Raw genomic sequence first — 21,137 nt, 5'->3', positions numbered from 1 at the left:
AAAAAAGAGATAATGTGATACAAGCCTAGTTAGTATGCTGATGTATAGACTTGTCCCCTTATAGTTCAGAAGTCTATATTCATACTCACGATATTCCTAAAAATGCCACATGATTTACCCGTTTGTACACACTTAAACCTACAAACCTGCTCTGCTCCTTCCTGATCTGACCCTCTCAGCCAGGTACCCAGCTCTGAGAGGTCTGCTTGGTGCTAGTAAAGTTGCCGACTCCGTTCATGTTGGCCAGAGAGTCAAAGTTAAAGTCCAGGCCATCTGCATCCATCAGTTCGTTCCTGATGATGGAGTCCATGTCACACTCCAGGCTGCCATTGAACATGTCCAAGTCCAGATCTGTGGGGAAACGGTCCTGACAGATCCCTCCACTGCTGCTAACTGTTCCATTCAGGAAGATCGAGGTGTCGATCTGCATGGAAGAAGACCCATTTCCTCCCAAGGGTGACAGCAAGAGCTGCTGCTTGGCATTAGCCAGAGTGTTAGCCTCGTTAGCGAGGTTCAGGCCTCCATTTAAGGACCTCAGGGAGCTTTGGTTGTGGTTGTTACTTTGCAGCATCTCCCCTTGGCTTCCCTGAAGTCCTCCGGTGGTCCCAAAGGTCATTACAGGATCATTGCGGAGCATGAGGCCACGGCGGGAGCTCTGGGAAATGACGGCAGCAGCGCTGGCCTGTGACATCAGCGGGTCAGACTGGGTCATCATGACATCGCTGTGGCTGTGGCTGTCAGAGTTGAGCAGGTCTTGTAGTGTCTGGCTGCCAAAGCGAGACATGCTGATGCTGGAGAAAGAGGTTTGCTTGTTCTCCTGGATGGTCTGCATGGGGGACGGACGCAGAGAGGAACCCGTTGTGTGGGGGCCAAAGATGGAGTTACTGTAGCCATTGCCTCCACCGTTAGAAGAAGAGTTGGAGGATGGAGAGGAGGTGGAGGAAACTGAGCCTAGCCCATTGGGTTTGGACCCAAAATTGAACCCTGAGGAACCATTTGAAGTGGTCTGGCTGGAAGTGGTTGGCACCAGGTTGATGTTATCCAGCAACTCATCCATCAGGTCATCTGTAAGTCCATCATTTAGGTTCATTGTACCTGCCAGGTCTGCCAGGCGTGGCAGCTCAGTCGGCACAGCTTTCCCATTGGTTGTGGCATTGCCGGGAGACAGGGCTCTGCCAGGACTGGAGTAGAACATAGGTGAGAGAGGGGGCTCATCATCGGGCACCTCGTCTAGCTCAGGGTTGGCTAGAATGGGTGAGAGGCGACCGCTCAGAGTGCTGGCGTTGGAGTTAGTGCGGGAGCGGAAGTCTGTCCAGGCATCCAGCTCCTCACTGCTGCGTGACGTTGGGCTGCCGGGCCACTTAGAGAGACCTGAAGGACTGTCTCCGCCGCCTTCACCAGCTGCAGCAGCTGCAGCCTGCAGAGCTGCCTTCTTCTTGGCAGCACGGCCACGGGCGGACTTGGTGTACTTGTTGCTGTTGTCCATGGAGACTGCACGGCGGCGAGGAGCCTTGCCACCCTTCCCTCCCTCAGGGTTGATCATCCACCAGGAACTCTTCCCTGTTCCTTCGTTCTGGACACGAATGAAACGGCTGTGGAGGGAAAGGTTGTGCCGGATGGAGTTCTGTAACACAAGAGAAAAAAATAGGAGATTGTGGTGAGCGATGTGTGCAAAATCATTCTGAAACAATTACTCAAACAATGACTGTCATCAATATTGATCTGTTGTATTCTCTTTCCTGTTGCCAATGAAACGTTCAATGAATACGTCTCATTAAGTCCAACAATACCGATCCATAAACCACCCACTACCACTGATTCTGCAGTAAAGTAAACAGTTGCTCTTGGTGACTAGACACGCAAACAAAGCAAAAAGCCTGTTGTTTCAATTGTTCATCCACTAAATATAGACAGGAACACATTAGCGTGTAGCAGCACTTAGCGCTGATGTCTGCATTGTTCCCACTGTAGCTTTTGTCTTGTGAGTATTAAAGAGAAAAGAGCGACAGTGGTCTATAATCAAGCGTCTCCTCGATTATGAATAACACATACAAAGAGCCTGTGTTGCGTAAGGAGCACATTCTGTGTCAGATCATGTGTGTTTGTGCATGCCTGTGTGTGAGCTTTGGCTGGTGTGTATTGATCAACTCCGAGCTCCTTCCTTGTCCGAACCCAAGAGGCTCATTGTGGGGGAACTGGTGCACATGACAGCCCCTGATAATGATCAAGAGTTTTACTCACAACATAGAGATATATGTACACATTAAAGGTCAAGCCTGCGATATAACAGACCTGTTGAACCACTTGTTGCCTTGCTGTTAGCTTTGTTGACATACACAGTAATCAGATGGACAATTGCTCATATTTTACACTCAGATTTGGCAGTTTTAGACACATTTTAGCCCCTCTAAAGGGATTGCTAAAGAGCCAAATTTCCATTCACAAATCAAACAAGCATTCTGGTAACAGTGCATGTAACTTTTACAACCTTTGTCGCATGTCAGTCCAACTAATTACTGAAGTGCTAATTCTGGACTTAATAGCTATAGTTAGAAAACATGAAGGATTGTCTTGTTTTGAAGATGGATGGAACCATTAGGGAACAATCAGAGATTTCAGTTTGATGTCACAGAATAGAGTTATGTTTAAACCACAGGTAAAGAAACAAAAGCCAAGAAATGTTTCATGAAGCAACAGCACTATGTATACAAGATTAGGTCTTGTAAGTTTTATTGTTCCATATCTTTAAGGGTTTCCATTTGCACAATATAAAGGATTCACATAGCATATTTACACTGCGGAGATGTCAGTTTGTTTCAGTCACTACTCTTTTTCTCTAATCGATCAGTGTAGGTTAAATGAAGGATTGCATGATCTGAGTTCTGGCTTTACAGCTATTTAAGTCTCGAGATTCCAACTTCACTCGATCTGCAAATTACACCCATGCACATGTCCATCTGGACTACCCCCCTTCACACACAAACACCCACACAAACACACACTTGCAGCCATCTGGTCATTTAAAAAGACATAATTTCATGGTTCTTATATGACAGCATAATGAAGATGCACAAATGTTGAGACAAATATGCTCAGTTACATTCTCAAGTATCCACTCAGAGTAATGGGACTTAACTACAAAACATATATAAAACTGCATTTTGAGAAAACCATTATGTTGTGGATATTTAGCACATATTGTTTTGACCTTTTTGACTTGATTTTTGTCTCTAGTATTAATTTGACTGCCTTCTTTAGCTCTTTTCCTCTTCATGTGCCCCACAATCCACTGAAGACCTTGTTGAATTCATTACTTTTCTTCAGTCTCCTTCTCTTTCCATTCCCCCTCCCTCTTCCGCAGTTTCTGTTGTTTCACAAACACATAGCTCTTATGGGCCCTGAGGGACTCTGGGGCTATGCTATATCCTCCCATATAAACAACTCAACCGCCATCCACAACATGCACGCATTTCTCCTACTCTGTTTTTTTGCTATGTATATTTTCACTCCCTAAAACAGAACAGATTTCTGGGTTCAAACCAGCGAAGGCCAACATTTTCTCGTTTTTGTGGGAATCACAATATTGTTTTCCATGAAGCAGTCCCATCTTTCCTGGGCAACAGTTTACAGACAATTTCGTTTGGATTGTTATTCTGGTCAAAGGCAGTTCAATCAGAGAGGAGAAAGAGTGGGCTTAAGTTACGTTTCTGAAAGCTGCATAGGCAGAGTCAAAAAGCTTGATCTCTGGGGCCTAACTGAACCTCTGACCCGATGTGAGTGTGCGTGTATTTGAACATGTATATGTGTGTTTATTGGTAGTTATGTGGAGATTCAGTTTTGTAATTGTAGCCTCTTCACTCTTTTGCAATTTTAATGCAAAAGTTGTTTCTGCATGGCTGTGCGCTTTTTGTGGCCACTGCTGTGCATTAGCAAATCCATAAAAAGTTGCATATAATCATGAATGGTGTGTGTATGTGAATGTTCCCCAAGTGTGTGCGGGTGTGTATGCTGTGAAATGAGGTAAGATGAGAAGAGATACCAGGGAGACCAGTGTTTATCCTTTGGCAGCATCTCTTGAGGCATGACGTAATGCTGCTTTATTACAGAACATTTTACACACACACACACACACACACACACACACACACACACACACACACACACACACACACACACACACACACACTAGCTAAATGTTTCCAGCTGCCAGGGAGATGTAAATATGGCAGAAGATAGACTTTGTAAAGGAAAAAAGAGAACTTCTGGTGGGATGAATGAGAACAGAATGAATGGAATGTGAGTTTCCTTCTCCTGCTGCTGTAAACATTTACCTGCCAGCTCCTGACACTTCATCAATCCTTCTCCCTCGCTTCTTCCTACACGCTCTTTATCCCAGCCTCCCCCCCCACCACGCTCCCTCCTCCAACAAAGCCACTTGTTTAATGTTTCTCTTTTCCGTGCCACTGCTCGTATCCTTCAAATGTCAGGTGAGATAATTCGAACTCGATGTGATGGAGCAGCAATAAAAGGAAACAGACATCTGCAGCCGAAGCACGAACAGCGATAAAAAAAAGGAAAAAAAAATTGGGTGACGAATGAAAGTGTGAGTGAGTGATGGTGAGAACGAGGGTGAGAAGAGGATGATTGCAAGATGAAAGAAAGAAAAATGTGTGACCTATATATCAGTATTACATTAGATGTATGTATGTGTGCATAGCAGAAGCAGATCCTCCAGCTTACTTGCTCACAAACCCTTTACTACTTAACCCTGTTATTCTGGATAATACCAAGATTCCCAAGACACATTTTCTGGAAAAACTATTTTCTCTAATGGCATTTTTTAAAACTTTGATCACCACATACAACATTTGCCTCACCTCCATTGGGACGGAGCAGGAGGAATGCATGCCCTGTGTGGGCTTGCATGTGTACATGGCACATCTCTGTGTGAGTAGGATACTGTATGCTTACTACTGTAGCTCCTCTGGGGTATTCCCAAAGCCCATTAATAAAAACAGCTCACTGAGACAGCAGCTCTGATTCATAACTCCTACTATGCAGCCACGAGAGCTAAATAACACACATACACTACTACAGCTTGCAGCAACAGCCTTCCAAGGGATAATGATGCTGTTGACACTGCCTGGCTAATTTTAGGGATTTTTTTTTGGTGTTCTCTTTCCCTCTTGACCTTATATTTCCCTCCATTTTTTCTGTTTTGTACCTTCCTCCTCCTTTTCTCCCATGTGACTGTTTACCTCTGAGACTTAAATTAAGACAGTCCTGTCTCGAATGTAGGTTAGTGAGCCAAACCTTGGATACACCCCTTGCTTTTTTCCCTAACAAATGAGTTAAATGAGAACACTGATTTCACCTTTATATCTTTTGAGTAAATGTGAAACTACAGCCAGCAGCCAACCAGCTTAGCATAGCATAAAGACTGAGCAGGTTAGCCCACTTAAGTGCTCAAAAAGAATTTCTAACTAATATGAGCAAACTAGCTGATTGTAGTTATTGATCATGAATAAACTGTACTGTTTTATATCAGCAGCTCAAATGTAACTTTGTTAATATAAAATCTTTACAGACTCAGGTGACGCACATTGTTTCAATGAATCATTTCACCACGGTGTTATGATAAGCCTTCTCATTTACACATTCACAGAATCAGTGGGGTTATCAGTGTTTTTATATTCTGCACAATTTACACTGTGTTCCTTCATCATAATAGTTTGTTCCTCAGGATAGAAGAATACAAAGTTACCAGTCATCTGTTTTGCTCATACACCCACACAGAGATGACCACTAAGCCAGTTGCAGTCACGTTGGTTGTTTTATGAAATTTATTCTTCAAATTTATTCTGTTTCACTGTTTGAACGTTGTGTTTACACTCTACATTTTATACCTCACTGAATTGTTTCACTTATTGGTGCTGAAAACTTCACCACTGAGCTGAACTGATCTGTCTTTTCTGATATCAAATGAAGGGGCCTGTCTATTGATGTACTCTGTAACTGGTTGGATATTATAAACTCCACCACCACTGGTTGAGAAAATTTGAAATTGTTGGGTCAGAGGCTCAACTGCGCGTTCATGAGACCGGTTATCCAGGTTCACCGTTTTTGAAGCCAGCTAACTCAAAGTAGCCTGACAAAGCTGAACTTGCTTTGTGAGACAGGCCCCAGCTGTATGTGTGTGTGTGTGTGTGTGTGTGCGCACCAGCTGCAGCCGGAGCTCAGGAACACAGAGGCCTTTTTGTCCGTCAGCAACATGTGGGAACAATTAATCACTGTCAGCAACCATGCTAGGAATCTCTCTCTCTCTCCTTTCTCTCATTATTCTGATTTTTGAAGGTGCGTAGGTGGGAACTCATATGTTTGCATTTACTGTCTCTGAATCAGAATGTAGTAGGTGTGTGTACAAAATTTTAAGGAGGTGTTTTAAGGAGATTTGAAGTCTGTTCTGAGGGAATTAGATCCATTTATTACCACAGATGCACATTGTAAATACATAGAAATTAACACCCACAAGGTCATTCAGAAGCAAATTCCTCTGATTGGTCCAGATGATTCTAAGAACGCCTTCTAATTGGTTGTAGCTGTGCTAGTTCCAGCAGTGGTGATTGGTGGATGGAAATTGGTTTGCGTAGCCAGGCAGTGCAGAGAAGGGAGGGTCTATACTGTGTTGCAAGTGTATTTCATCACCCAGCTACAGCACATATCTGTTCTCAAATGTATGAAATGGCTCAGTTTCACTTTGTCAGGTTCCTTTACTCTGCCTGAGCCTGAAAGAAACGTGTTACTGGTCAGCCCGACCCCGACACAAGCTTCCCTGACTTTGGGAGTCAGGAAATACACAACAAAACACACCCTTGAACACAAAACACACACCCTCAAAGCTCTTCGTGTGTTCTGCTGCAGGAAGGCGTTAGGTCAGGGGGTTACAGTGTCACGGGGCCAGGAGACAGCACTGAGTTAAAGGTCAAAGTGCTTTTAGGTTGCAGCTCTCAGCTCATACACCCTAGCCCCTCCCCTTTAACCCTGGTTCCACTGCTGTGATTGGACAAACTCTGTGACCTGACACTCACACCTCTGGTGTACTTAAACACCCACTGACACTGTGTATATGTGTGTGAGTCCTGGCCAAACATAACCACACTTTATCAGCCATTATGTAAACCAGCACTAATCTGAGTCTAATGTCAACAATGACTGCTGCTGGGTCAAGCAGACAACTTGTGCAACATTAGTTACCATTTAAGAGAGTTTGAACTCATGTAGTAAAAAAAAAGAGAAAAACTAATCAATAATACAAAATATAAAGTGTGAATAAACATGTGTAACTCCTCTGGGAACAGGTTGTAGTTGTAAAAATCAGATTATCAAGAGTAGCATACATTACTTAATGTTTAATGGAACATAATGTACACTGGATAAAAAGTTGTGTTCTGTATTTGTAAAGATCAGCTCATAAAGTGCAAAAAATAAAATGCACTCCTGGACTTTTTGTGATATACTGTTGAGAGGAGGGAATGTAACCCGAGTGAATTAAATATCTGGCTTTTGTATCAATGTCACCTGCAAAGATTGTGACAAAGATTGTGGCAGCAGGTGTGTGTGTGTGTGTGTGTGTGTGTGTGTGTGTGTGTGTGTATATTTATATATATATATGCATGCAGAGCCGAGTTGCCTTTGTGTATTTCGCTGAGGTGAACAGTGAAAGTGCGAGGTAGAGGTGTAGACGACGTGCAGGTCTTTGACACGTATAAGGCGGTTTATAAATAAACAGCCTGGCTGGTCTGCACTAACACTGCAGAGAGAGGATAGTTATTTATACTGCGACCCTACACAAACACACACACATACACATACACAAACACACTCACACACATTTGGTCTGGGTCCCAGCAGCCCTGAGCTCTGGACTGCAGACAGAACATTCCATTCTCTTCAATCATATGTGCGTTTCCCGGCCAGCGGCTGGGTGTCTCTCCCAGCTTGTGTGTGTTTAAGTTGTATTTGTGTGTGTGTGTGTGTGTGTGTGCGTGTGCGCTGGACAGGGATCTGGAGCTTTGCAGAAGGAATCCTGTTACTCCTCACTCTGCTTATATTTCTGTTCTAACTCCCCCTCTGCTCCTCTTTTTGTGAATAGATTGAGGTTTTCATGGGAATACACACACACGCACACACGCTTAAACGTCAAATCAATTCAGGAAATAGATTTTCATCTTTTGTCATGAAAAGGGTCTCATATCCAATCTATAATATTTTATTGAGACTGACAAATCCATCATTACGGTGTGAACAGCAATTTCAAGTTCCTCTCAGAATTAAATTGCTGTTAAGGTGAACACACACACACACACACACACACACACACAACACACACACACACACACTCACACACACTCACACACACACACACACACACACACACACACACACACACACACACACACACATACACACACACTGCTTTCCAAGAGCTGTGACCTTGTTAAAGCATGAAAAAGCCAGCTCTTGTCATCACTGGGACTTCACTACTGCAATGTCGACCTCTCTCTCTTTCTGTCTTTCCTCTCTTCTCTCATTCTTTGCTTGGATCTGGTGTGTCCAGCGTTGTGTAAGGCCACATGCTCAAACAACTCCTTGTTTACTCTTTCATTTCCTCCAATCAGTTAGCCTGAGGTGGGGGAGTTGGTCGACCCATCCCATCTCAAAGAGCCAATCAGTGCGGGCCAGAGCAAAGGCATGGTTAGTCACATTATCCTAGTAAGACCTCACAGAGTCGGTGTGTTTTTATCAGTGCTGGACTGTCACCTGAGTTCCTATAGAGCATGTGGCTCATGGTCACGGTGGGAAGTTGAGTAGACACACACACACTGGAGGGATGATCAGGCATATGAACAGCAGGAGGAAGCGAGTGAGAGAGAAATACATCACTAGATACTCTCATGAAAAAAGCAGCAACAAAAAAATCTAATTTCGGTGCAAAAAAAAAAAACAACGAATGAGCTTAAAAGGCAAACACACATACAGTGTACGTTCACGCACACACTGTTTATTACAACTCAGTACGCAAAGTCCATGCTTTGCTTTGGGAAGACACAGGACATCCCTGCTGGGTTTTATCAACCCGAGTTCCAGGACACGGCGTCCTTAAACTACGGAGCAACTGTGCCTGCCAAGAACAAACACACTCACGCACAAGTGCAATGACAACAGAAACATCTCAGAGAAGACGACTTGGTCAGACACATGCTGATTAAGTTTGCATATCGCAAGAGAAACCATTTGGATCATTTAAATCATTGGGAAATTCAATTGAGAAATGAAATAAGGATATAACATAACTTGTTTTAGATACCAAGCCATTGAAATGGCTGGCAAATTCAGGTACTTTGTCACACTGATCCTGTAAAATCTTGTGAATTTGCAACATTGCCCATAAAAGGCCTCCACTCTATGTGCAGCGGAAAAAGGGGTGAGCAAGGGACAATTTTATTATATGTCCTGAATTCTCTGTAACTACAAAATAACTACAGTGAAAAACAAGTGAGTAAAGGCCAACTTTACTATACACTCAGCGCATACTGAAAATACATTGTAATTAAAACAAAAAAAAAAAAAGGTGCTATAAAAGATCAACATAATGGCCAACCTTATTTGCACATCATACATAAGTCTTAACATAAGCTTCTAAACCATCTACCAGTCTATAAACACAACCAGAGGAAATATATCTTTAACATGTTTGGTGATAAACTGCTGGTGGACTTAAAATAATTAATTTGCTGTGTGAAATGAATGTTGTTTGGGTTTGTCTGTGGGGTTGGGTTGACAGATCCTCTGCCATGACGACGATGCCGTGGTGGCTCGCAGCCTGCCCTTTTTAAGAACTTGAACTATTTCGACATCTGACGTCTAAAAATAGAGAGGGACCAGAGGGCAAGTCTGCTAGCGACGATTATCGTATTTATCCTGGTGCATGAGCTGCGTCGATGACAGACACACTCTAATACACACGCGAAAGCACACACTGAGAACACGCAGTGGTGTGGTGGTGCATAAAGTACATGACAGAGACAAGGGTAAAATAGACAGGGCAACCACCAAATGATCCCACTGGTATGCATTACAGAGCTTCTCTATTTGAACAGGTGATTAATGAGACCTTCAAACTACGTGAGTGTGTGTGTGTGTGTGTGTTAGAGAGAGAGGCAGAGATTGAGAGACACTGAGAGAGATTTCAGGAGGCAGAGCTGGATAAAAAATATAGAGGAAAGACAGAGAGATAAAGGAAAAGAGGGCACCCTTAGTATTAAGACTAACAGGGTGACTACATGATTAATTACATCTCTGTGCGATATGAGAAGCATCGGGGAGCGGAGGGATAGATGGAGAAGGGGGAAGGGCAGAATCATTCATAATTATCAGGAAAGGGGAATGTTGCTATTCCTGCGGGAAGATATGGTGCAGGTGACAAGGATTACGTTTGGGAAATGAGCCTGCCATCTACACCTCAAGGACAATAGAGTACTGAAGTGGGAAGATTTATTTTTGGCATCCAGGATTTGAAAGTAAAAATCCTGTTCATTTTCTGCATAGACCATGTCAGGTGAATGGGTGGCTGGAGCCACGAAAATCTCCTGGTTAAACTACTGAACAATTGTGGTGAAAGAAAAAGCAAGTATATTAAACCCACGTAGATTTGAAGCTTTGTTTGACTCAAGCCTGATAACCAGGCTGAATTTGCTTTTCATTTAACTTTTATTCATTCAGCCCAACATTGTGTTCGTGTTTACCAGGAGAGTGGGGTCATTTTGCTTTGGTCAGACGAAGACGACGAAAAGCAGGAGAAGAAGAGAAGGTCAGGTCATGGGAAAGAGAAGTGGAGGGACAGAGGGAGGAAATGAGGGTGGGGAGGAGGACATGCTGTTTTTATGTGCGTAGCTTGCGTGAGGGGTTGACTGAGGTTTATCGCCTCCCTTAACACCACTCTGCCCCGTGCACATACTTGCGTTTCCACTGAGGAGCAGCATGTGTTCTGCACAGAACAAAATGGTAGCTTTTAGGCGAACTGAGGACACTGATTTTTGTTGAGCTTCTTGTAACTCATGTCCACGTTAAAGCTGTAGCCTCTGAGAAGCAGTCACAAAATAGACTTTGCTTCATTTTAAGGGGCCATTTGCCAAAATGGTTGGGAATCACTGCCTTACATAATCTCTGTGGAGTCAAATTTAAAAGATTACCTTGTGCTGACATGTGGTGCCACCGATGTGAAAAACAGCCTGTTGGAGTAGGGGTGTTAGCATTAGGCATGCTGTCGGGGTTAATGACAGCTGTAAGTGAATTAAAGCCACTAAATTGCCCTTCATGTTGTGTAACACAAACATGTGTCTGTGTCCTGCAGCATACAGTGCCTGCCTCCCAAACTGCCCTACTGACTCCTCTACCAATGCACAGTAAAAAAAAAAAAAAACACTAGGGACACACAACTTTAAAGTGCACCAGTGTAAAACTGTGTGCCTATTAACAATAAATCAGACACGCACTTTAAATCCAAAAGACACACACACACACGTGCACCTTTGCCACTGACTTTCCCTCTGTGCATTTCAGTATGTCCGCATGTCTTTTATCATTATTCTTGTCTGCTTGATCTCCCTTTGCTCTGGTGTGTGTGTGTGAGACACTAAGGTGTGCTGCCTCTTTGATCCGGTGTTTCCACAACACAGCCTGCTTAAAGCCTCAGGTATACAGGTTACACCCACAGGACACGGTTTGGGTTGAAGAAGGGTCGACTCATTTTCTATCTGTTGACGTACGCGGTTTGATAACCTCTCAAACCTTCAATTAACTCTGCTGAAGGTGAGCTATGATCTCATTGAGACAGATTATGGCGATAATAGCATTACACATAATCATGTTGGCTAACTAAACAGTAGGCTACAAATCTAGTTTGAGCTTGATTGTTTGGAACCAGCAACATGCTGTCTCTTGTTTGTGTGTGTATTTGTGTATTTGTGTGTGTGTGTGTGTGTGTGTGTGTGTGTGTGTGTGTGTGTGTGTGTGTGTGTGTGTGTGTGTGTGCGTGATTTGAATTTTGGTCCAGCAGTGGAGTTCACATCTGGTCCGGATTAGTGTCGGGGCCCCGCTGGTGTTCATGGGGCTCTTCACTCTAATGGTGCTAAAAACAGATACAGTACACAGTACACGCTCTGACACACACACACACACATCCATCAGACCACAGGCCACTGATTTTTACCATATGCTTTACCATGACACACATTTAAAGGATAATTCCGGTTTATCACAACTTTAGTTGTGAGTTTTATTTTACTTAGTTCTGGTCGTCAACCTCTGGCAGTTTGTGTGTCTGCCCCAGCTAATTTTACATCAGCAATGTCATCAGACAGTTTTACTATAACTGATAGGATTGAAAGCCAAAACTGCAAGAATGAGACTTAATTTGAAATAAACCTGGATTTTCCTTTAAACTGTAAACTAAATCCTAAGATGCTGGTCATTTTGTCTTGACCTCTGACCCTTCTGGTTTAATACAGTGATATTAGAGCCAGTGAGAACACCACTACCGCAAACTGGACTTTGTTTTCAGTCCATCTCTGTTTCTCTCAGGCTCAGAGTTGGTTGGTCAGTTTAATTTGCCTAAAGTGATCTGCACTAGAAAGTGTTTCTGTTTGACTGTGCGTGCGTGTGTGTGTGTGTCTGTATTGCTGCTGATGTCAGCACTTCCAGGCCTGTTGGCTCTCTTCCTCCTACACAACCAGCTGGGCAGCTGGAGAGAGGGATGGAGGTGGTGGTGGAGGTTTTTGAATTCACCCACACTGACACAGTGAATCTGTGTCCTGAGTGTGTATTTTATGTGCATGTTTCAGCACGGGGCGAGACCTTAACCTTTGCAAGGCAAACACTCGGGGGCTGACACAGGCGCATACTGTTAAAACACACACTAACTGCACAAACACACACCTTGGGAGAGTTCTCTCCCAGCAACAGTGAACCTCTTCCTCAGCTCCCCCAGACCCCACCCCTCTGAGGAATCACATGACTTCCTGCTCTGAGACAAAAGGAAAGAGAACAGCAGTTTGCCCTCGATCTCTGCGCTTCTTCTCTTATCTTGCCCCGGGTTTGACCATCTCTACATGTGCGTGTCATGGTTTGTCTCAGGACTGTTGCAATTTCACAAAACGTTTGAGACAGAGCTACCGGACATCATGACTTCCTAACATCAGTGTAAAATAATTCATGAAATACAACTGAAATCATGAATCACAGCTGAATCACAGCTTGAAAAAAACAAAACAAACAAAGACAAACAAAAAAACAAGTCTCTCTCCACACTTTATTTCCCCTGCCACCAGCCTGTTTCCCCCTCTTACACCCCTCCCCCTTCTCACTTCTCTTGTTATTGCATCATTTCCTGTGAATCTGATCTCACACAGTGTACTGATAAAAGAACAGGATCCTTTGAAATCCCGGTTTCTAGAGCAACGCTATTGTTTCATGACCGCATAACCCAGTTCACCGGTCTCTGTGTGTGCGTGTGTCCGATATGATTATGCCTGATCACATGTGTGCATCACTGCATGGGAGCTTGTGTGTGTGTGTATGAGCAAACGTGAGCATCCAAGCTTTTGTTTATACAAGCCGACTTGTGTGCGTGGAGCACGTTTCTGTTAAGCTTATTAATCATTGCCAAAGGAGATGATGATGACGTAGCCACGGTGCCAAATTCGACTCTGCTGTGTCAGCTCGATTCTGCACGTCCTCCTCGCTTTAATTCAGCCATTGTTGTATACGCCTGAGTTGTTTTTTTTTTTCTGTTCACAATGTGTGACTTTTCATCTCCATGTCTTACCATGTTTATAATAAATTCACATAAATGTAAACTGAAGTTGCAGTTCGCATTGTGCAGGTTCCTTTTCTGCACAGTTTATTCACAGATTTGACATTTTCCTTCATACCACACACTTAAAAACCTTCACAGTATTGAATGAAGAATTAAATCTCAATCTCCTGGATACAACGAAACAGTGAGTGACTTAAAACTAAACCCTGATTTCATCTGTGTGTGGTTGTTTGAGACAGGACATGAACTCTAAACAGAGACTTAAAACCACAGACGTAGGAGGGTGCACTGTGCAGCACGTAACCGAAATCCACTTTATTTTGTGCTTCTTGGCTGTTTTGGTTTTGTTTTTTAACTTTACTTTCTCTCTTACATCTCCCTGTTAAAGAACAGAAAGGTCCAGTTTTTACACTGTTTTTATGTCACTTCTGCTCTTTTAGCTTGTTTACTGAAAAAAAAAAATCATAAACTCCTGCACGCAGTCAGCCCCTGTTCTTTTTTTGATCTCTCTGCACATTTCATTAAGACTTTCTGGTGAAAAAATCTTGTTTTTCTTTTTTTTTTTCCTCTTTTCCAAAGCAAGAGGGTGTCAGCGGCCCTTGTAGCAACTGTGCTGCCAGGATACTTAATTCTTCTCAGCTATGCTACTCTTTTATGGCATTTTGTTTTTATTTAAAAAAAGCACACAGAGGAGAGTGACAGAAAGTCTGGGGGAGAGAGGACATGTTGGAAAGGTTATGAGCCAGACTGCAATGAATTTTTAAAATATGCATCTTTGTCCAAAGGGACCCACCACTCCTTCTCCACTTCTTATTCGCCCACTCTTCAGCTTTCTTTCTTCGCAGAATATATAACCAACGAAATCTTGACCATTTGCAAACCAAGCTGTTTCTTTTATAAAAACAAGCAGCGAAGCAAATTAAACTCATTATTTATCTTCATACACTGAAAGTTATCATTATCGCCTGGCTAAACTCCACACTCCTCCTGTATGTTCGCGCTGCTTGAAGTGAACTTCACTGCCATGGTGACTCTTCTGGAATTTCATTAGTCCAAGCAGGCTGTATATTGTTATCAGGTCTCAGTATTTATTTTGGGCCCATGTGCGGCGTGAACTTAAATACCCTCATCCTATAGGGGGTTATTTGGGGGTATGAGTATGGGCATCAGGGCCCCAGTTTAACCAGAGCAGAGAGGGTTCAGTGGGGACATAAGAGGCCCTCCTCTCATTTCCCTCACCGTTTTCTTTGTCCCGGCTCTCTCAGGCGCTCACGGCTTAGTGCTGTGCTTCATACATGACAATACACACGCACACAAACACACTTACTAACGTTCACAGGTCAGGCTGGTATTTCCTTACACCCACTAGCATGTTGTACCCACCCCGTGAGGATACACACAAACACACACACATAGTCAGGTGAACAGTGGCCCCTAATGAATCGCACAATGTCCCCTCCCCACCGCGTCACCTTACCCTCCCACCAGTACAGCTCTTTTCCCCACATGCAGCACTCTGTATTTATATTACCCCGCTATTAATAGACCACTGGCAACCACACAGCTACCCCTTCTGTCTTCTGTGTGTGTATTTGTGTATATGTAACCACCACAAGTACAGTTTCCTTTATTTAGCCACTTCTATGTTTAAGTTTTGTTTTAAAGGTCCCTTATCTTGAGATGGACATGTATGCACATGTGTTGGCATGACAGGAAACAATGGTCTCACTGAAGCAGGTAATCGCCTCATCTAGCTGTGACAGACAGCGCTACTCAGTGACACTGACAACAGTTCACTTCCCCTGATGCATAAGCAAATGAGTGCATGTAAACTGGAGTTTCTTTGTGACCTTTTCCAGACTAAACTGAGTTTGGGGGATGGTTAAGAGGGATGGATGGAGATGGAAGGGAGGGTTAGAAGGACAGAAGGGTGTAGCTGTGGCCTGATCTCTTTAATCTACTGTACAGACTCATGAATGAGTCTCTATCGTCTGGTTTCAACCCTCCTCCCATTCCTCATTTCTCTCTTTCCTCATTATTTGTCTGTCCTCTCCCTTAGAGCTCCCCTTTTGTGATTATTTTTCCTCCTATTTTGTCCCTTTTTCTCTTGCTCTGACATTTTCTCATTGACCGTTTCTGTATGTTTCTGTCATCTCCCACTCTTTTCTCTCCCTCTCTGAAAGGTCCTTTCTAAGTCAACTCTCCGCACAAAAGCCGTATGGTGGCACTAGCTGGCGGCAGGCCAAAATTCTCCTCTCTGGCTTTTTCTCCTTCTCTGTGTTGGTTAGCAGCAATCCCTCGATCTCCTTCCCCCATCTCTCTAACTCTTATCTTATCATCTTTACCACTCTTTTTGTTTTTTCTCCTCTACTTTCTACTTTCTTTTCACTGTGGAGGCAGAGTGGGTAGAAAGTGTGAGATCTTGAATGCTCAGATGCTCGCTTTCACACACATATGCACATTGTGAGGTGAGCGTGGAGCTGTAGGGCTCAGCGCTTCTGAAAGGGGTGTGTCTGCTAATCCTTTTGGAGCTTGTGTGTGAAGGCCTTGTAAACCGGAGAGGAAAAAAAGGGAGGGAGAAAGAAAGAGTGGAGGGAGAAAAAAGAGGGGAGACAGAAAGCGCTGACAGGTTTTTCAAAAGAGTTGGCCTCTTTCTGATAGTAGGCTCAACGTCACAGCTTCCACATGCTAAAAAAAAAAGGAAACATATGCTCACACATCACACTGACCATAGAGTGTGTGAATCTTTCATGGAGGACTCTTCTGAAAACCTCACCTCAAAGCTGATTGACAGCGCTTTGACGCAAACACACACACATGCACATAGTAATGAAAGACTTGCTTATGAATGCTACTCACGCAGCCAAAGTTCGCGTAGATTCAGACAGCGAGTCTGAATCTACGGAGTAAAAACAAAAAAGAGGAGGGAAAAGGTGATGATAAGAGAAAAACTAATCCAGATATAAGTGAAATGATGGGCAGCGTAGAGCATACTGCAGCCTTAACAAGAAAAGCGGGTGCAGGTTTCCAATGTGCAACATCAGAGCGAAATCCAACTCGTGACTTTTAGCCCTCTGAACCCACATGCTGAACTCGCCCCAGCCGCCATGGCGTGGCACGTGCAGTCAGCAGCCGCAGGCCTCACTCTGCCTGAAATAACCAGAGGATAAGGGAAGTTGTGGTGTTACATTAGTTGGTCGGTCTGTCGCTTGCTTGGCTGATCACGAGATCGAGGAGGAAGAAAGACTACAACTGGCTACAGCTCTGCCCTTATGTTGTAACATAACAAGAAAAACAGTCTCTGCAATCTGGATGATGCTTGTGTGTCTCGTGTGACATCAAGAAATAAAATTTGTGGCATTTCTGTTGTACATCTGCGCTGCATCACTGTCAGTGAAAGTCTTCCTTTTAATCTCTCACTGTGGTGCACAACGATCAGACTGTGTTTAAATTTCATGGTGTGGTCACACTATATATATAGATATATATTACATGCGTCATTGGGTGTGTGAGTTTCTGTGAGTGTTGTTACATACTACAGTATATCCTCAATACTTTTAAGAACCAGTGGAGAAGCATGACATTAAAGAAACAGTACAACATTTTGGGAAATAATCCCAAAATTTTGTTTCCTGGGGAGAGTTAGAAGACTGACACCACTCTTATGTCTGTCTATTAAATATACAGCTGGAGACAGGAGGCAGTTAGCTTAGCTTAGCTTAGCATAAAGACTGGAGTCAGTTGATGACATCACTGGACCAACCAGTATGGGACCATAGCAGACTGCGTTCCATCGTCTGTATTGTCAGACTCTGAGAAAGCTTGTCCGCTGTGTGTGTGTGTGTGTGAGTGAGTGTGTGAGTGTGTATGCATATGCATCTTTTGTTGTTTTTAGCTTAGTTTTCCCAGAGTGCCCTGGAGTAAAAAGGCTGTCGTCTGTCTGGTGCACTATTCCACACTAAGTGGGTCAGTGGCTGGCTGAGTAAGAGGGTAAAGTCGGGCTAAAGTCACCCAGTGAGAGTGTGTGCGCATCACTGTGGGTGGGTGTGGAAAAGTCCACCATCCACCATAATAAGTTCAAAGCTAGGGCAGAGTGAGAAGAAGACAAGAGAGACAAGATTTAAAAAAGGAAATAGAGAAAACCAGACAGGCAGGAATGTACTTTACCTCATGTGGGCAGGCCTACATCTGAAATGCACTGAGTGCTACTGTACGAAATGATGGGTTCCTAATAAAAGAAAATGCAGGCGGGTGTAAAAGGAGAGATGGGTAGATAGAGAGACAGACAGACATGGAGAGGGAGGGCTGCAGAGAACACAAACTGCTGCGGGGTGCTTTTAATGTGAGGTATGCAGACAGACATGGGTGCAGAGGGAGTAGTAAAGTGAAGTGTACAAGACTTTATTTTGTCTGCTTTTCACAGCCTGCTTGTCTGGGTTAGCCTACTATGGGCAACGCCTAGGGAGCACCACTTATGGGGGGTGCTTGAGAGTGTGTGTGCTTCTGTGTGTGTATGTGGGGGGGGGGGCACTTAGGGGTAGAGTAAGCACTGTAGAAGAATTTGGGTTAGCATGAATTATTCACTGGTGTAGCCGAGTACAGCAACGCTGAACAGGCTTCTCCTCGGGCGGCGCACTCACTTTAAAAGCTGGAATAGGAAGCGTGGGGTGGCTGAGGCAGGACTGCTGTGCCTGTGCCTATCAATGGGTTTACTGTGTCCACAAAGTCACAGCCCAACAGATTAGATAACCAAACGATTCCCCCATCTAAGTCGTTTGTGGTTCACAGCTCTGTGATGACACCCTGCCATCAGCGTCCATGTGAGGAGACAGCAGTTGGGAAACGTAACACAAGCAGGGTTTGAAATAGAAGAAAATCAAGCCAACCTCTTCCCTCCTCCATTCCACTCTTTATTCATGACACTCTCCCTTTCTCTCTCTCTCTCCTCCATCGCTTCCCACATTTAAACAGAGAGAAAATAAATACTGTGCTCTGCTATATTTGCCAGCAGTTGTCTGTTTGGATAGTGTGCGTCTGTGTGCATGTGTTTGACTGACTAACACACTGTACTATTGCACTGTTGAGTGCAACAGGGCACTCCATGTTAAATAATTCCCTTCCCCCACCTACGCTCCTCTGCCCGCTTTCCTCTTCTCCCCCTCGCCGCCTCAACTTCCCTTCCTCTTTTAACCTCCTTGCTTTATTCCCCCTTTCCTCTCTTGCCTCAAGTGTCTCTGGGTTTGAAAGTTGGAACGTGGCCAATTAACACAACAGCCGGTTCACCAAACCGAGGTGGTGGAGGAGGGGAACAGAGAGAGAGAAGGCACACATCGCTACACACTGACCTACATACACTTCCACCCAGCTGATTGAATCCTACGTTGAGGCCTGCGGCCAATCACGAGTGGGGGTGGAGAGCCAGCCAGCCAATGGCATCGGCCGCTCTCCGCTGAGCTCTTGCACTGTCTCCATACAGTTTTCAGTAATCATAGAGGGTCAGAGAGAATGAGAGAGGCACAGAGAGAAAGGGTGAGCTTGACAGAAGAGAGTCACAGAAAACGAGCGAAAGAAAGAGACAGAAGGGGGAGAGGGTGAGGCTGACAGACAAAAAATAGAAAGGCAATGCGTGGAGGCAAATGTGGCTCTGACAGACAAAAATATACGGTGGCTGCTTTTAATGTTTGCTCTCGGCCTCAGTGTTGCTTATGGTGCTACAACTGGAGACAGATGAAAGCTAATACTGGCTAATGCTAAAGAGTGGATTAGTGCCCCATATTTGTCCTTGCTCCCTTCCCGGCCCAAGGCCCAGGCTAGCCTTTTCTGAGCCTGAGAAGTCATGCCTTTGCTCCCTTAATATCCCTTAATATAATTAGGAGCCACCAAAAAATATCAGAAGTGGTAATGGTAAATTTTTATTGCTGTTGTTTCCACGACACCTCATGAACTAAGGTTTTGATGATCATCATGTTTTTACTTGAACTTGATTTTGTGACTCGTATGAAAGTTATTGAAACCCTGTAATTAAAGTTTAAAAATGTCAAAATCCTCAACAGTTGACAGGCTTTATGGTTTTGATCCAACACCAGTGACATAACCTGTTTTGTTATGGTTTTAGCAGTTAACCACCTCATGACTGCTTATACAGTAGCTGCTAAACCTCATAATCCCATTATGAAGAGGGGAGATGCATTCAGTGTTTGTGTCTCTTCACAAAGATGTCTGAGTATTCTCTCAAAAGTAAAAAAAACCCATCACACATCTATATGGACATAAAACAATTAATTAAAGTGTACAAGTTTTACTGTAGAAGTCTGTGACTGACACTGACAGGAAAAACACTGAGCTCATCTAAGCCTGAAGACATACTGAGATAATATTCACCCACACAAAAAAACACACACCAAGCTACACACAACAAACACACGCACACACCTTTGACAGCACGATGCCACCACACAGAGGATGAGGGCATCCCTGGCAACAAGCGAAATGGAAAGTTCAATCTGCCGCCAACTAACCCCAGGCTCTAAGAGAAAAGCTTACATAAGCGTTTATATTTACGTGCAACATAGATAATGTCTTTGTGCTCTGTTCTGTTCTATTCTGTTCTATTTCCAAGGATCTACATAACACCACGCCACCGTTTTGCTGTGGTGGCAAAAAAGGGGAGGAAGGAAAAAGAGTCTCAAATGCAAGACAATAAAAAAGCCTAGAAAAGCAAACTGAAGGAAAAAGAGGGGGCAGCGGGGAGGTGCAGAGAGGCAGCGTGAGGCACACTAACCTATATTTAAAGAGATGGAGGCTTACACAGCTCCCACAACAGAGCCAACGCATTGGAAATGATGGATTATGGGAAAAAGAGAGAAGGCAACAAAAGCTATGATATGGTGCCCAGGGACAAGATGGGATTTGAATCATTGGGTGCGCATGCCTTTGCAAAGTTACACCACACATAGGTGCAAATGTACATTCGCATGCAAAAATGTTCTTCCACACCAGATCTGTATCTGGTTCACACACACTGTACATTAATCAGACTAAAAGCTTTTCAACCACACGGTGATGTCACTGCACAGCAATAATCAAGAATCTAGTCCCTGAGGGTACAGTGGTCAGCACAGGTCTGTCTCACACTGGTGGTCCATACGTGCCCGCCACCGCCCCCCACCACCACCATCTTTTTCAGTGGTCAGCTGAGCCTATCAGAGGTGATGGGTCTTCATGAATAATTCACACATTGACTCAAGTGCTCATATGAAAA

General features: G+C 43.9%; 1 protein-coding gene across 1 annotated transcript in view; it reads right to left on the bottom strand.

Moving 5' to 3' along the window:
* foxo3b (forkhead box O3b) overlaps window positions 1-21,137 on the bottom strand; it is a 39,849-nt gene that overhangs the window by 3,341 nt on the left and 15,371 nt on the right. Inside the window, exon 3 of the mRNA XM_041064152.1 lies at window positions 147-1,624. Within this exon, the coding sequence (XP_040920086.1) occupies window positions 176-1,624 (1,449 nt within the window). The 3' untranslated portion in view covers window positions 147-175. The remainder of the gene's footprint in view (window positions 1-146; window positions 1,625-21,137) is intronic.

The sequence above is a fragment of the Toxotes jaculatrix genome, chromosome 19 (assembly GCF_017976425.1).
Source record: "Toxotes jaculatrix isolate fToxJac2 chromosome 19, fToxJac2.pri, whole genome shotgun sequence".
In the NCBI taxonomy this organism is placed as follows: domain Eukaryota; kingdom Metazoa; phylum Chordata; class Actinopteri; family Toxotidae; genus Toxotes; species Toxotes jaculatrix.
This window is presented reverse-complemented; position numbering and strand designations above follow the sequence as displayed.